This window comes from Dama dama, chromosome 5 (genome assembly GCF_033118175.1).
Source record: "Dama dama isolate Ldn47 chromosome 5, ASM3311817v1, whole genome shotgun sequence".
Taxonomy (NCBI): domain Eukaryota; kingdom Metazoa; phylum Chordata; class Mammalia; order Artiodactyla; family Cervidae; genus Dama; species Dama dama.
In genome coordinates this window covers 7,040,513-7,054,698 of record NC_083685.1, presented here as the reverse complement: position 1 = coordinate 7,054,698, position 14,186 = coordinate 7,040,513, and the positions used below count along the sequence as shown (strand labels likewise).

The 14,186-nt window shown below is 58.3% G+C and overlaps 1 protein-coding gene across 1 annotated transcript; it reads left to right on the top strand.

Moving 5' to 3' along the window:
- The first annotated feature begins 710 nt into the window (after positions 1 to 710).
- Positions 711 to 9,069, top strand: ASPHD2 (aspartate beta-hydroxylase domain containing 2). Its single transcript, XM_061141657.1, has 3 exons — positions 711 to 1,533; positions 6,631 to 6,744; positions 7,261 to 9,069. Exons 1-3 carry the CDS (start codon positions 726 to 728, stop codon positions 7,368 to 7,370), a joined length of 1,032 nt encoding a protein of 343 aa, XP_060997640.1. The 5' UTR covers positions 711 to 725; the 3' UTR covers positions 7,371 to 9,069.
- Positions 9,070 to 14,186: the final 5,117 nt, after the last annotated feature.

Sequence of the window (14,186 nt, the reverse complement as noted above, 5' to 3'; positions counted from 1 at the left end):
AGGTTCCATTACAGGGATTTAGGGAGAAGAAGCATTTATTACATACCTACTTTACAAGAGTCCGGCAGTAGTTCCTGCTTTGAAGTGAGATGGGCCTTGTGGCCCTGCCCCAGCTGCATGAACTGGGGTGGGTTATAGGACCTCTCTGAGCCTCAGTTTCCTCATCCATAAAGTGGGGATCATAGCACCTCCTGAGGAGGACACAAAACAGATGGGACTGCTGTAATTATCCAACAGTCCTTGACCCAGATTAGACACCACCGGCCTTTTGGGAAATGCAGGAAGAATGTACAAGATGAGAAGTGTGTCCTCTTCCAACAGGGATCTGATCAAACGCTCTGGGCCTTTTTGCATTTTAGCTGAGGACTTTTCCAAGTGTAAAAATTAATGCCGGTTTATTATTTTTTTTTTAATCTCAGGTTTGGATTGCCTAACATTGCACGGTGACCCACCCCACCACGTCCAAAGGCGACCTCAAGCCGCCCCTTCGCCCTGCCCACAGGGACTCCCGCCAGGACTGGAGCGGTGGGCACAGAGGTCTGTCCATGCCACTGGCGGCAGCAACCCAGGACCCGCGGCCGCCATGCCCCCGCCGGCCCCGGCCACCCCCCGCCCCTGGCGCTAGGCTGCACAGCGTGGGCGCCCTCGGGACCCCCGAGGACTGACCTCTGCTGACCTCGCTCCGGACCCCCGACAGCTCCACCCCCCCCCCCCCCAAAAAAAAAATGTCGCTCGAGTGGCTGGCGGCCTGGGGCTGGTCGCTGGACGGCCTGAGGGACTGCATCGCCGCCGGCATCCAGTCGGTGCGGGACTGCGACACCACGGCGGCGGTCAGCGTGGCCTGCCTGCTGGCCCTGTTCGTGTGGTACTGTTACCACGTGGGCCGCGAGCAGCCCCGGGCCTACGCCTCGGTCAACGCCCTGATGCAGGGCCCCGACGCGGCGGGGCTGCAGAACGGCTTCGTGTACTGCCAGTCGGCCGAGTGCGTGCGCTGCAGCCACAGCGACGGCCTCAACCAGAAGCTCTACCACAACCTGCAGGAGTACGCCAAGCGCTACTCGTGGTCCGGCATGGGCCGCATCCACAAGGGCATCCGCGAGCAGGGCCGCTACCTCAGCAGCCGGCCGTCCATCCAGAAGCCCGAGGTCTTCTTCCTGCCCGACCTGCCCACCGCGCCCTACTTCTCGCGGGAGGCGCAGAAGCACGACGTGGAGCTGCTGGAGCGCAACTTCCAGACCATCTTGTGCGAGTTCGAGACCCTGTACAAAGCCTTCTCGAACTGCAGCCTTCCGCAGGGCTGGAAGATGAACAGCACCCCCAGCGGCGAGTGGGTCACCTTTTACCTGGTCAACCAGGGGGTCTGCGTCCCCCGGAACTGCAGGAAGTGCCCACGGACGTACCGCTTGCTGGGAAGCCTTCGGACCTGTATTGGCAACAATGTTTTTGGGAACGCGTGCCTGTCCGTGCTGAGCCCCGGCACCGTCATCACGGAGCACTACGGCCCCACCAACATCCGCCTCCGGTGCCATTTAGGTAGGTGGGGGCGGGGCCTCCGGCCCGAGGCCCGCCCCGCGGAGGCTGCGCGCTTCCCGGCACTCTGATCAGAAATCGATGGGTCGGGTGCACGCAGTGTTGGCGGCAGAGATTGAGTCAAAAAGGCGTGGTCAGTATCGACTTACTCGGTGACAGGTGCTCCGTCCAGAGGCCCTGTCTGCTCTGTCCGGGGCGGGAGCCGCCAGCCGCATGTGACTGTAGAGGGCCTGAAATATGGCTGGTGTAACTAAGGAGCTCGATTTTTACTTTAATCCAAATGTAAAAATCTGGCTGTGGCCGCTGTGTGGACCAGGGTAGCTCTAGAGCCAGAGGCTGTTGGGGAGGTTCTGGAGGTTTGTCAGGATGTCCAGGAGGCCGGAAGATGCCCGAGTGCCTTCCTGATCACAAGGAGGAGGTGTTGCTTGGTGTTACATTGATTTTGTTCCGCCTCTAAGGAGGTTGGTAATAAGCGTAGCGTGTGTGGTGGTGGTTTTGAGAACAGGGTCTGCAGTCACGTTGCCTGTGTTTGCATCCTGGCTCCACCATGAGCCGGCTGGGTTCCTTTGGGCGAGTGAGTCCACCTCTCTGGGCCTCAGTTACCCCATTTGGAAAGTGGAGGAGGGAAAAAGGATTATTTCTTACAGAGCTGTGTTGGTAATGTGAGTTGTGAAGCCTTTGTTCAAGCAGAGCCTGCTAGAGAGTGTTGTTGTTTAGTTAAGTCGTATCCAACTCTTTGCCCTCCCGCCGTGGACTATAGCCTGCCAGGCTCCTCTGTCTGTGGGATTTCCCAGGCAAGAACACCGGAGTGGGACAGAGAGTGAGCACTCAATAGAAGCAGGCTCAAATGCTACTCAGTGAAGAGGGACATTAGTTCTCCAGAATGCCTCCTCCGTGGTGAGTCGAGATAACATGTTGGTTAACAGGGCAACGGGGCCACAGGTTAGTATCCCAGACCGGAAGAGCCTGAGCGAGGCCCAGCATAGTGATGTGACCGCCCCAGCTGTGGCGTGGATGGAGGACAAGCATGTGGAGGAGCCCAGGATGGGCTGGAGCAGGGCTATCAGAACTGGGCTCCGCAGGGGACCTCGGGGCTGCGGGGGGCCTGAGCCCCTCTCCCCTGGGTCCCTCTGCTCCTCCTCTCTGTCTGTGAGGACTGCACACAGGGCTTTACTGCTTCAAAAAAGAGAAAAGACTTAGATTCAGGCAGTTGACACCGTTTTGCATATCTCAAGAGTAAAAGCAGGACGCGATCGGGGCCCTGGAGGGAGTGTCCTGGCTTCGTGGCCGGCTGTGAGACTGTGCAGTAACTGTATCTCCCTGGGCTTCAGTCTCCACATCTGTAAGGTGAGCAGGTGGTCCTCACTCACAGGAGCGTTGAGAGGTTTCAACAGAGTAGCATCTTCCACGGGCACTTGACACGGCGCCTGGCACGTGGCAGCATTCGATCACCGGCAGCTAGGGCCTTCATGATCAAACGGTGTGTCGGGCAGTGTGAGAAACTAGCCCAAAGAACGTGGCCCCGCCCCAGGAGACAGCAGAAAATGTGCCAAGTCCGGAAGCGCACACACCTGGGCTCGGATCCTGGCTTAGCCCGTTTGCCAGGCGGCTTTGGGTAGGCGCGGAAGCTGTGCCTCCGATTTCTCCTCTCTGCACTGGGGGTAGTACCCACCTGGAGGGCTGTTTGGACGATTAGAAGTATATCCTGTGTGTTGAGTGCTTTGCAGGTGAAGGGCAGTCGGGTAAAGGGGGCTCTGGTTATTCAGAGACGTGAGATGATCGTCTTAAGTGATGGTCGTGGTCAGTAAAGTCTCTGTGTGACGCACCGGGATGCGCTCTGAGCTCAGGGGACCCGGGCGCTGCAGGTGGGCTGCTCTGGGGAGGAGGGTCTGACCCTGCAGGACCCCGGGACCACCCAGGTGGAGCGAGGGAAGAGCCGTCCCCCGGGGCTGGGAAGTCCACTGGTGGGCTGAGCTTGGCCCGGCCGGTGGGAGCAAACCACAGGGGTCCCTCATCAGGCTGAGGGATTCAGGCTGTGGGCGCAGGGAGCAATGCTGTTCTTAAAGGTTCTCCTTGTAAGTTTTTTGAAAGCTTCAGAGTGATGCGTAGGGAAGGGCACCTGAGGCAGAATCCCAGGCAGCGTGAGTAGGAAGGGCTGGTGGCAAGAACACTCAGGATCCGCCCCCTGGGTATTAATGCCTGTTGTGTATCGGTGCCGTGTACATGCGCGTGTTTGTAATACGTGTCTGCACGGATCGCTTTATGACCTGTCATTCCCCTCCCCGAGTGCCGCCTGCCACCAGAGAAACTGGGTCATCCGTGTCACCCTGGACAGCAGGTGGCCTGGAAGGCGGCCCACCGGCGTGGGCTATGCCGTGGCCAGGGAGCGCGCCAGGGCGGGGTTTGCTGTTTCCTTCTCTTCTCTGTCCTGCCTACATGTGTCCACCCAGAAAGAAAACGGGGCGTGTGAGACTCCTGTGACCTTGTGTGTTGACTGGGGGTGGGGAGAACGAGGTCAGAGGCAGGGAGGGCCTGGTACGTGCTGGTGGCCACACCTCCACCAGCTACCTGGCTGTCGTGGGGAGGCCTCTGTGGTCCTGGAACTGTGCCCTGGAAATGCTCACCCCACGCCGCCTCCTTTTCTGCCTTCTGTCTTCATTGGGACTGGGGGTGTCATTTCTGTGTGACTGCAGCCCTAGTGCCGCCAGCTGGAACAAGTTTGCCAAGCCTGCTCCCAGCTTCCACTAGACGTGGCATCGCTTAACCCCTCTCCATGCCGCCCAGCCATCACCCTGCAGCGTGTAGGGGCCGCGATGTCCCCAGCCACTGCCACAGGCCTCCAGGGAACCGCCCCTGGAACTAACTAGGCAGATGTTAGCCAGGAGGCAGGTGCCCGGCCCGCAGGAAAGAGTAGAGGAAAATGCACGTGCATGTCCACATTCTCGTCAGGAAGCCCAGTCGGGCTCTCGTCCCTTCGTGAGTATTGCTGGTGTTCTTGGCCGTCTGGATGGGTGATGCAAGCGGGTCAGCTCGTGTCCGCCTTGCCCGCCCTGCAGGCCAGCTGCCAGCCTCCAGAGGCGGGGCCTCGCTGGACAGAGCCCTTTCTCCTCCTGTCTCTCGTCTCCGTTCGTGGGTGGTGGAGACAATGCAGCAAGCCCTAAGCCAGAGAGGCCGGGCACGTAGGACCGCCGAGGCAGTGTGGGGGCCTGTCTGTCCCCAGGAGCTACCCAGATGCTCTGTCTGTGGGGGTGCTGACCGTTCCTGCCCACCAGGCTGGCTCTGGTAGTTGGCAGGGATGGTGGGCCGCAGGGAGGCTGGGGTACAGGGGAGGGAGGCGGAGGAGAGGGAACCGGGGCCGGGAAGCACAAGCCGGGATGTCTTTCTGTTGTACTGTGGGGGCTGGTAGTGAATCACCACCCAGAGAAAGGGGAGCTCCTTTCTGAAACCCTGGGGTGGACTGTCCCTGCAGAGAACCACCCATTCCTAAAGGCCTTCTACACCCGAACCAAGTAGTGAGGGGACACACGGAAGGATGTGGCCCGCGGGGCTCTCCACCGGGGCCAGTGAGTGGCAGGCTGAATCCCTTTACGACCCTGACCTCCCCCCAGCAGTTGTCACGGTAGTGGGAGAGGGTGGTTCCAGAGGCAGAATGGACTGTGTCAGCTGATCCAGTAGAGTGTGCTGTTGAGAGCTGAAACTGACCATCTGCGGGGAAATTGACAACCACTTAGCGTCACGGCTACTGACCTGTCAGTCACACTTCATCATACTGTCCAGTGTTGGACCAGCCTGTTCCACGGAGCCAGATAGATTGGGGTTTGAATTTCAGTTCCCGCAGGACTGAATAGCACTCCCAGCAGGTCACTGAACTTCTCTAAGGCTCAGTTGCTGCATCTGGAAAGCATGTGTGGTGATGTCTGTAAAGTGTTTAATGCAAACCTGCTCACAGTAAGTCTTCAGTGGTTGGTAGCAAGGACAGTGTCACACAGCCTGGAAGGCAGGTACGCCCACGGCCCCTCTTTACAGATGAAGAGCTACGGCTCAGAGAGGTGGAGTGGTTTGCTTAAAGTCACCCAGCACATAAAGGTGGTTGTCTGACCCCAGGTCCTCTGTCTTGCCCTATCCCCCTCACGGCTTCTTGTTTCAATTCTGCCTCCCTCCATGCTTCCTGGAGCCATCCATTTGTGGTTCAGCGGGTACATGAAGTCCTTGGGCTGTTCGGAAGTTGTTTCCTGTATGTTGGGGGGATGTTAAATCAGAGCGGTGGGTGCCGACTGGCCCGGGGTCATGATTGTCAGGCTGGGACGCTGGAGACACAAGCCCACCATGCAGGGCCCACCCACCCTCTTCCCAATCAGTTAGGTGGCCACGTGGTGCCTAGGCGACCAGAGTGCCAGGGGCCCAGCGTCCTTCAGACCCTCGGGTTGGAGATGGGGGTGTGAACGTGCACTCACAGCAGCGTTTCAAGCAGACCCTGTGTCCGGGGTTATATACCCGAGCCCCCTGCCCCACACTTGTGTTGAACATAACAGCTCCCTCTCTGAGGGTGTCAGTCTGTTACCTCTCAAAGCTCGACATTTCTTTAGGGGTGTCTCCGGCTTCCCAGAGTGAGGCTGGGGAAACTTGGACTATGAACATGCCATGTTCGGGCCTTGCGATGAACCCCAAAGAGGAGGGTGCTATGAGGGTCTTAGCATCTTTATTCTCAGCTGGAGCAGCCCTTGCCTCTGGGGCAGGTGGAGGTCTGATCCCGCCTCCCTCGACCTCCAGGGGTCCCATGGCTGGGCTTCAGGAGTCTCAAGGTGAGGTGCAAGCCTCGGTTGGTCAGTGCTTTCGTCAGAGGCATCCCTGGCCCAGAGCAGACTAAGCCACAGGAGGAGGGAGCTTTTCTGGGGAGTACAGTGGGGATTTGGGTGCACAGCCTGGCTCTGTCCTAGCAGACTGCCCTCTCCTCTCCCCTCCCACTGGGGCTCCCAAGGGGTGAGTGAGGGGGAAAGCGGGGCTTCGGAAGTTGAGTGCTGCCCCCCCAAAGGCTGCCCTCCTGACTTCCAGCATCCTGGTCCTGCCCACCTTCATCCTCTCCTCTCTCCTCTCCCCCAGGTCTGAAAACTCCAAGTGGCTGTGAGCTGGTGGTGGGAGGGGAGCCCCAGTGCTGGGCAGAAGGCCGCTGCCTCCTCTTCGATGATTCCTTCCTGCACACCGCGTTCCACGAAGGTGAGTGCCTGTCTGCTCTGTGGCCGCCTTTAAATATATACGTATGTATGCTTATATATACTTCAATTTTATTTTTTAGAGTAGTTTCTGGTTTCCAGAAAAACTGAGCAGAAAGTCCAGAGTGTTTGCCCCTTGATGTGACCTTCCCGCGCATATATTTTCCCTTTATTAACATTTTGCATGACCGTGGCACGTTTGTTAACAGTGGACGCATCATAGTTTACGTGAAGGTTGACCCTTGTTGTTGTCCGTTCTGTGGGCTTGGACAGATGTCGCGGGTCCGCCACGGGAGGACCGTACGCAGTAGCTTTCCTGCCCTAAACGTGCCCTGCACTCTGCTCCGAACCTTCTGGGGCCTTCTCCTAGGGTTTGTTCAGAGAGAAGGCAAGCCTGCGCTCTGTGCCAGGGGGCAGGAGGGGTCGCTGCCCGCGTGGGTCCGTCTCCGCCGGGGTCCTGGCTCGGGGGTGCTTTGACCCTCTCCTCTCTCGCCGCCCTCCCCTCCCCTCCCCTCCCCAGGTTCGGCGGAGGACGGCCCCCGGGTGGTTTTCATGGTGGATCTGTGGCACCCGCACGTTGCGGCGGCTGAGCGGCAGGCCCTGGATTTCATCTTTGCTCCGGGACGATGAGAACGTTGGTCGCGCTGGAGTCGCCAGGAGTGACAGTGGGTCTGCCTGGGCAGACGGGGGTGCGGCCCAGCCCCCCGGCCCCGTTTGGACCCCATGCTCAGAAACCTGCCTCAGCCGAGAGCTTGCATTTGGGACTTGTGTTTTTTAAGATCACGTTGGGTCCCTTTTTCCTTTGGTTACTGAACAATAGGGAATTTCCAGCTTGTATTTCCTTAGATTTTTTTTTCCCCTTCCCATCATTTGCTTCTGTGATCCCTTTCTGCCTAAAAGCGCGTTCCCGTGCTCTGCGCCCAGCGGCCCACTGTCCCTGTCGTCGGGCATTCACGCTCGCCGCTACCTGGTCTGTCAGAGCTCCCAAGTAGAGCTGCCAAACGGTTACTTGTCTGAATGTAATAACATAAATCTTCTTGTGGTCATCTTAAGAGGAAAACAAACAAACAAAAAAACCAACCAAAAAACTGCAAAGCAGAGAGCTGGAGAACATGGCCTCTACTGCTGTTACAGTCACCTGGGGACCCTTCCGCTGCCCCAGGGCAGGGGGCAGTCTGCAGTCAGCATCGCCACCCAGCCCCAGCCGGCTGCGGCGTGGGCACGGTGGCCCTGGTCAGGGGCAGGGCCGACCCACCATCGCTCACCTCACCCCGAGCCCCGTGAGCTCGCTCACGGCAAGAGCCTTGGGCTGGCAGGACCAGATGCGTCTCCATAAACGTGGCTTTCTGACAGAGCCGGGGTTGGCGGTGTCTTCTCCTCCGAGAGCCCAGCCAGGGCTCCCTCGGATCAGGCTCTGAACGCGTGATTCGCTTACCTCACTGCCTACAGAAGCCCTACTGCCAAACCGGGCCCAGGAGGTTCCCCGCTTGAGCTGTGTGGAGTCCACGGCGATGAGCGTTCAGACCACCAGGCTGGCCCGCGGGCGCCGAGGTGGGGCAAGCAAGACCTCCCTCCTCCAGGGACGTTCTGGAAAAGCCTTTCTCTGGCAAAACTGGGAATCGTAGGTCCGTCCGCCCAGGACGTGTCTGTTTTTTGCTCTGGAGTTCTGCTGCCTATGATTTTCCATTTGTCTGTCTGTACATAAACGTTCAAACGCTGGGCTCGGAGATCACGCTGGTGTCGGCCTTGTGCCTGTCACCGCACAAGGGCATGGCCCCGGCTCCCCGCCCACCAAGCCAGTGTGTGCTTGTGAGGACCCTGGGCGACCTGCAGACCCGAAGGACCCACGGTCTCAGCACTGGCTTGTTGGTCTCCGGTGAAGGACATGGCTGGTTTATGGCGCCAAGTCTGGAAACGGCCCCATGTCAGCCGACGTGTAAAGGCGTCGCCTCCGGCCACACGAGAGAGGCATTTTTGGAATAATGTATTATTGCAGAGTTGGGTCGATAAAACCATGGAGCAGCATGGAACACACAGTTTATCCTGCGTCCGGGTCCAGCATAAAGAACCCGTGTCTGCATTTGAGTACACTTTCTTACACATCTTTTTCAGCGATTAGGATGCAGGAAAGGGCAGAGATTTCTGCCCCACCCGAAGTCTTTCTCCTCCTCCTCTTGCAGTTTCTTGTCAAAGAGTCACTGAGGTGCATGATCTGTCTGCATCCTGACTGCTCTCCGTCTGTAAAGCTGACAGCCCACACCTGTCCCCAGCTGCCTGTGCTCCTGGGACGCAGGTGGGGACCAGGAGGTAAATAAAAGATCTTGCTGAAAACCAGAGTGAAGTGGTGAAGGCGGTGTGTGGGAAAGGAGACGTGACTGGGGCAGAAGCTCTGGGAGGGGCTGGTATGAGCTGGAGACTCTCAGTTCCCGGATCATGTCACGGAGACAGGCGGGGCCCCTGAGGGTGGTCACGTTCAGTGAATGAAGCGAAGTGTAGTTCTGATCCTGGAGGTGGGGGAAGGAGCGGACCCATGGAATGTTCAGTAACTGCAGGTGTCAGCCCCGGGCAGAGAACCAGGACCCTACCCTGCCTCAGAAAAACTGAGGGGTCGGGACTCGGTGCCGGGAACTCGTCCCCCGTCCCCTTGGGCCAGTCACTGTCCTTCACCAAAGAGAGGCAGCGACATTGGTCCCCTTTCTGAGACTGCGGGAGTTCTGAGCAGTTAGGGAGAAACAGGTGAGGAAGAAGGGTGGGTGAGGGGGAGCTGGGGGAGCTCATGAGGCTAGTGGTAGAGGTACCAGGGGCGCCACGTTGCCTGTGGCTAACCTCAGGGCCCGAACCCTCGACAGCTGCGTTTTGAATCTTGCCCCTTAGAAGAGGAACCAGGGCTCTGGTGATCTTGAGTTGCCTGGCTGCCGGGTGGCCACTGCAGGTCGAGGGAAGAGCGCTTTGCGCTCTGGGCCGCGATGTTTCTCCCCCCGCCAAGGGTGCGTTGCCAGCTTGGCAATCGCTAAGGTAATTTACACGTTGTGGCCAGGGACGCCCAGGGTGAGAGGGGAGCTGGCCTGCCCGCCCAACTTTGGATGGGAAGCCCTGTCTTCCACCCAGAGACAGCCTGCCCCAGCTGGCTAGGCCAGAGCGGTTGCTCAGTGTGACAAGGTCATCTCCCAGGTCTTCTGTGCACCTGCTCACCACCCTGCAAAGTCACCTAGATTGTCTGGGTTCTGAGCCTCCCTTGGTGACATCAAGTGCTCTGCAGTGTGTGGCGGGGCAGGGGGAGGGTAGTCCTCACACACTGGTTCTGGACTTTGCACTGTACGGTCAGCTGGGGGGCTGCTGAGAAATAACTGGTACCTACCCCCCCCCCCCCCCCCCGCCCAAGGCATTCCAGTTCTTTGTTTCAGCTCATTTCCTGGGCTGAATCTCCTGTGTAGCTGGGGCTGAGGGTCGATGTCCTGAGTAGCAGAGATGAGGAGGCCTTTGAAACAAGCCAGCTGGAGGCTCAGGGCTGAGCTGTGTCCCTGTGATGCTGGTCAGGCCTCCAAACCTTGGTCTCTAGGGCACAGTCACTGCTTCTAACACCCTCCAACGATACTTGGAGGAGCCTCTTGTAAGAGCATAACATTCCCATTCTCAGTCCTTGGGTTTCCAGGACCTGCCCCAAACCCAGCTGCTGGACTGGGCATAACCCATACCTGACCAATCAGAGCCTTCCAGACCCCTGGGTACTTAGGATTGGGTCAAGGCTGGGCACATGACCCACATGTGACCAATCAGAGCCTTCCAGACTCATGGGTCCTCAGCGATTGGGTCAGGGCTGAGCACATGACCCACATCTGACCAATCAGCCTTCCAGACTCCTAGGTCCTCAGGGATTGGGTCAGGGCTGGGCACAGGACCCCAGTTCTTTCCTGGAACCATTGAGACAGAGAGGGTACTGTTGATGGGATGGGACTGGGGAATCCAGTGTGAAGAAAATCTGAGCATGAAACCCACAGAGGAGAGCAGGTCTCATCCTGTGAAGATAGAGCTTTGCCTGGAAGCAGCCCTACCACTGGACTTTTCCATCACATGAGCCAAGCCAATAAATGCTCTTTTAACTCATGTCCAAGTTGTGGTTTCTGTCTGTTGCTCCCAGATGTCCAGATCCACTTTGTGCCTGATGCTCTCTGGCCTAGATTAAAGTGAGGTTTGAGGACGATAGTATGATGGCAAGTTTTTGGGTGGGTGGGAAGCGCTCCCTGCATGTTTTCAAAATGTAAGCTTGAGAAGCGAAGGCTCAGTGCAGAGTGCCGTGTTTAAGGATTATCACGCCCTGCTGCCAGCTGCCTCGCCTGCCCATGACATGTTTGTCCCCGCTTGACTCTTACTAACCAGATGTAAACACTGGGGACAGGACAGAATGAGACCCTGTATTTTAGAGCTGCTGAGAGGTGGCAGCGAAAATACTCCATCAGAGTGCAGCTTTGGGTGGCAGGAGACAACACACGCAGAGACTGACGGACTCTCTGCCTCCTCCCCAGGTGCACACAGTGGTCCTAACTTCAGATCACCCACTCTTCCCCATAGTGCCCACTCCCGACACCCCGGATGCCGGGTGAGTGCGTTTCGTCATCGAGTACAGACGGCACGTACCTTCTGGGAGAGTCTGTCACATGTGTTATTATCCCGTAATACTTGGAGCCCTGCCAGGGGGAGCTGGGACAGCTACACACTCAGCACGGGAAAACGTAGGGTCTGAGGGCAGGACACACGGATGAGGTTGCGGTGCCGGCTGGTGGACGAGCCAGACATGGAAGCCAGGAGTCCGCGCTCGCGGCTCAGCATCCCCAGGCTCTGAACTCCGTCGTGCATTCAGGCCTCCCTCTCCATGGCAGACAGAGGTACCCCGCCGGGGAGAGAGTTTGCCTTCTGAGGACACATATTGAGCCCCGCTTTCTGCAGCCCACGACATGCCTCACTTTCACATACATCACCTCTCCTCTCCATTTAAAAGAAGACGCTGAGGTTCAGAGAATTACATTAACCAGTTTCCAGAGCACGAAGTTGTAGAACCAGAAAATTTGAACCGTGGTCTCTGAATCCAAAGCCGCGTGCGCCTCCTGCCACAGGAACCGGTTGGGGCTGGTCGGGAGAGTAGGGACCAACTCCAACCATGTGCAGGAGACGGAATCAGGAGATGGCCAGGCTCACCCTCCCCTGCCCCGCACCTTCCCTGGGAGCGCTCGGCCCAGGGAGGGGAGGGCAGAGCAGGGGAGGGCTGGCACTCAGCCGACCCGAGCACACTCTGCAGTCGTGAAATGCCTCTTCTGGGCTCTTGACAGGATTCAAAAGACTCTCTGGGTTTTGTTCCCCGGAGAGCTGCAGCTGGGTTCCAGGTGGTTCAGACATTTAAAATAAACAGGAAGTGTCCTTCTTTAGCCGTGAAGCCCTGAGAATCTTCACCTTAAGCTCCCCAGATTCAGTGGCCATGTTGAGAAAAGATCCAGCGTGTCTTTGTTTTCTGAGCAAGGGTGACAGGTGTGGATCTAACATCTTGCCCTCCCCAGGGTCGGGGACAGGGGCTTCCCCACCTGCTGCTCTTTTCCCAGAACAGGTCTGCAGTGAAGGGGTGCGGGGGTGTGGGTGTGTGTGGCTGGAGGGGGGTGAACGGACGCCAGCGTTGTGCTCGGCTTGAGAGCACCGGCCGTCTGTTCCCTGCTTGTCCCGGGGACTCCTTCGGAGCCGGGATCTCCCTCTCCCTCGGGGCTTCTCCCCTCTGGAGGCCGTGCCCCACATACAGCAGGCGCATCCTTCTACCTGCCCCGAGCGCAGGCAGATGGGGGGATCTAGGTCGTCCTTGAATCTGCCCGTTTCCCTCCGTCATCTGTCGCCCTGCTGCTCCGGGCCATAAACCAACCTCCTCCCCGCTCCAAGCCCTCCCACCTGGACACCCACAGCCTCTGGAGGGGTTTTCCACTCTTGCTGCGCTTCTCACCCATCCGGGAGCCAGGGAAGTTTCCGGCGAGGAGCAAATCAAGGCACTGCCCTGCTTCAAGGCTCTCCTTCGCCTAGCGCCTCGGCCACTTGCCCGCTGCGGGCCTGCTCTAGCAGGAACAAGCAGGAAGGGGGGGAGCGCTCCGTTTCTGCCTTTGTCGTGTGGAGTAGGTCTTCTAGGTGGAAAGGGCAGGGCTGGGATCTGGGACTGAGACTATCGGGCATTTGGCCGAAGGGTCCAAGCCCGTGAGGAGCCTGGTGGGCAGGTGAGATGTGGGCTCGCGCGCGTGTGCACCATCTATTGCTGAGACGAATGACCCCAAGAGAGGCTTAAAACAACACACATTTATCATCCCCCACGCTTCCTGAGGGCTAAGGATTCTGAAGTGGATTGGCTCGATTGCTCTGGCTGTTTCTCGCAGGGCCAAATCAGATGAGGACAGTTAGGGCCTGCTGTTGTCCGGTGGAGGCCACTGGGCCAGGCAGCCTGCTTCCAAGAAGCTCACTGAGACGGGCAGGAGATCCCACCCCGGGGACCTCTCCCCACGGCTGCCCACGTGTCAGCTTCTCCCCACGACAGGTGAACTGAGAGAGGCGGCAGCTGCGATGCTTCGTGACCAACCCTCAGAAGTCACACTGGCATCCTGGCCACATTCTGGCCATTAAAAATGAAGCACTCTGTCTAGCCCTCACTCAAGGGTGAGAGTCAGGTCCTGAAATTGTAGCAGAGAAATTGTGGACTTCCTAAAACACTTACTTGGCTGCGTCAGGTCTTGGTTGCGGCCTGCGAGATCTCTTGCTGCTGTGCGTGGAACTCGCGCTGTGTCTCACGGGCTGTTGCTCTGCGGCGTGTGGGGTCTTAGCTCCCCGACCAGGGATCGAACCTGTGTACCCCTCCACTGCAAGGCAGATGCTTAACCCACTGACCACCGGGCAAGTCCCTGTGGGCCTACTCTCACACCTTGCTTGCTATGTGGACCTCACGCTCTTCCTGTGACGTGGTGACTCTGCTCAGAGGGAGGCACAGGGCTGCCTTGAGTGCAGACTCTCGGAACCAGGATTCTGTGTTTTACGTGTTTTCAGCCCAACAGCAGCCCCGGGAAATGAGATGGGAAGAGAGGTTTCTGGAAGCAAAGCAAAGACGAAGATCTGCCAGTAGCCTGATGCCTAGGAAAGGGCCCAGAACAGGCGGGAGGCTGTCTTGTGAAGCAGGTCTCGTGTGGAAGTGTCCTCGAAGCCAGGTGCTCAGCCGAGCTACTGAGGGCGGGGGATATGAACATGGGCTCAGGAGCTCCGAGTTCTGTCCCTGCACCAGCACGTAACAGGTCAGATTTTCGTCAACCTCAGGACTTGGCGATCTCACAACTCGAGAGCATCAGCGGCAAGTCTGGCTGCTTAGAAATGCCGCAGGACAGACACGGGTTCTGTGTCTGTCAGTCAGTCACGGGAAGGTGCCTGCAGAGCCTGGCC

Excerpts from the sequence above, each read along its gene's own strand:
- ASPHD2 (XM_061141657.1), top strand. The coding sequence starts at position 726 with ATGTCGCTCGAGTGGCTGGCGGCCTGGGGCTGGTCGCTGGACGGCCTG. Across the intron at positions 1,534-6,630 it reads CCGCCTCCGGTGCCATTTAG|GTCTGAAAACTCCAAGTGGC; the intron begins GTAGGTGGGGGC and ends CCTCTCCCCCAG. Across the intron at positions 6,745-7,260 it reads GCACACCGCGTTCCACGAAG|GTTCGGCGGAGGACGGCCCC; the intron begins GTGAGTGCCTGT and ends TCCCCTCCCCAG.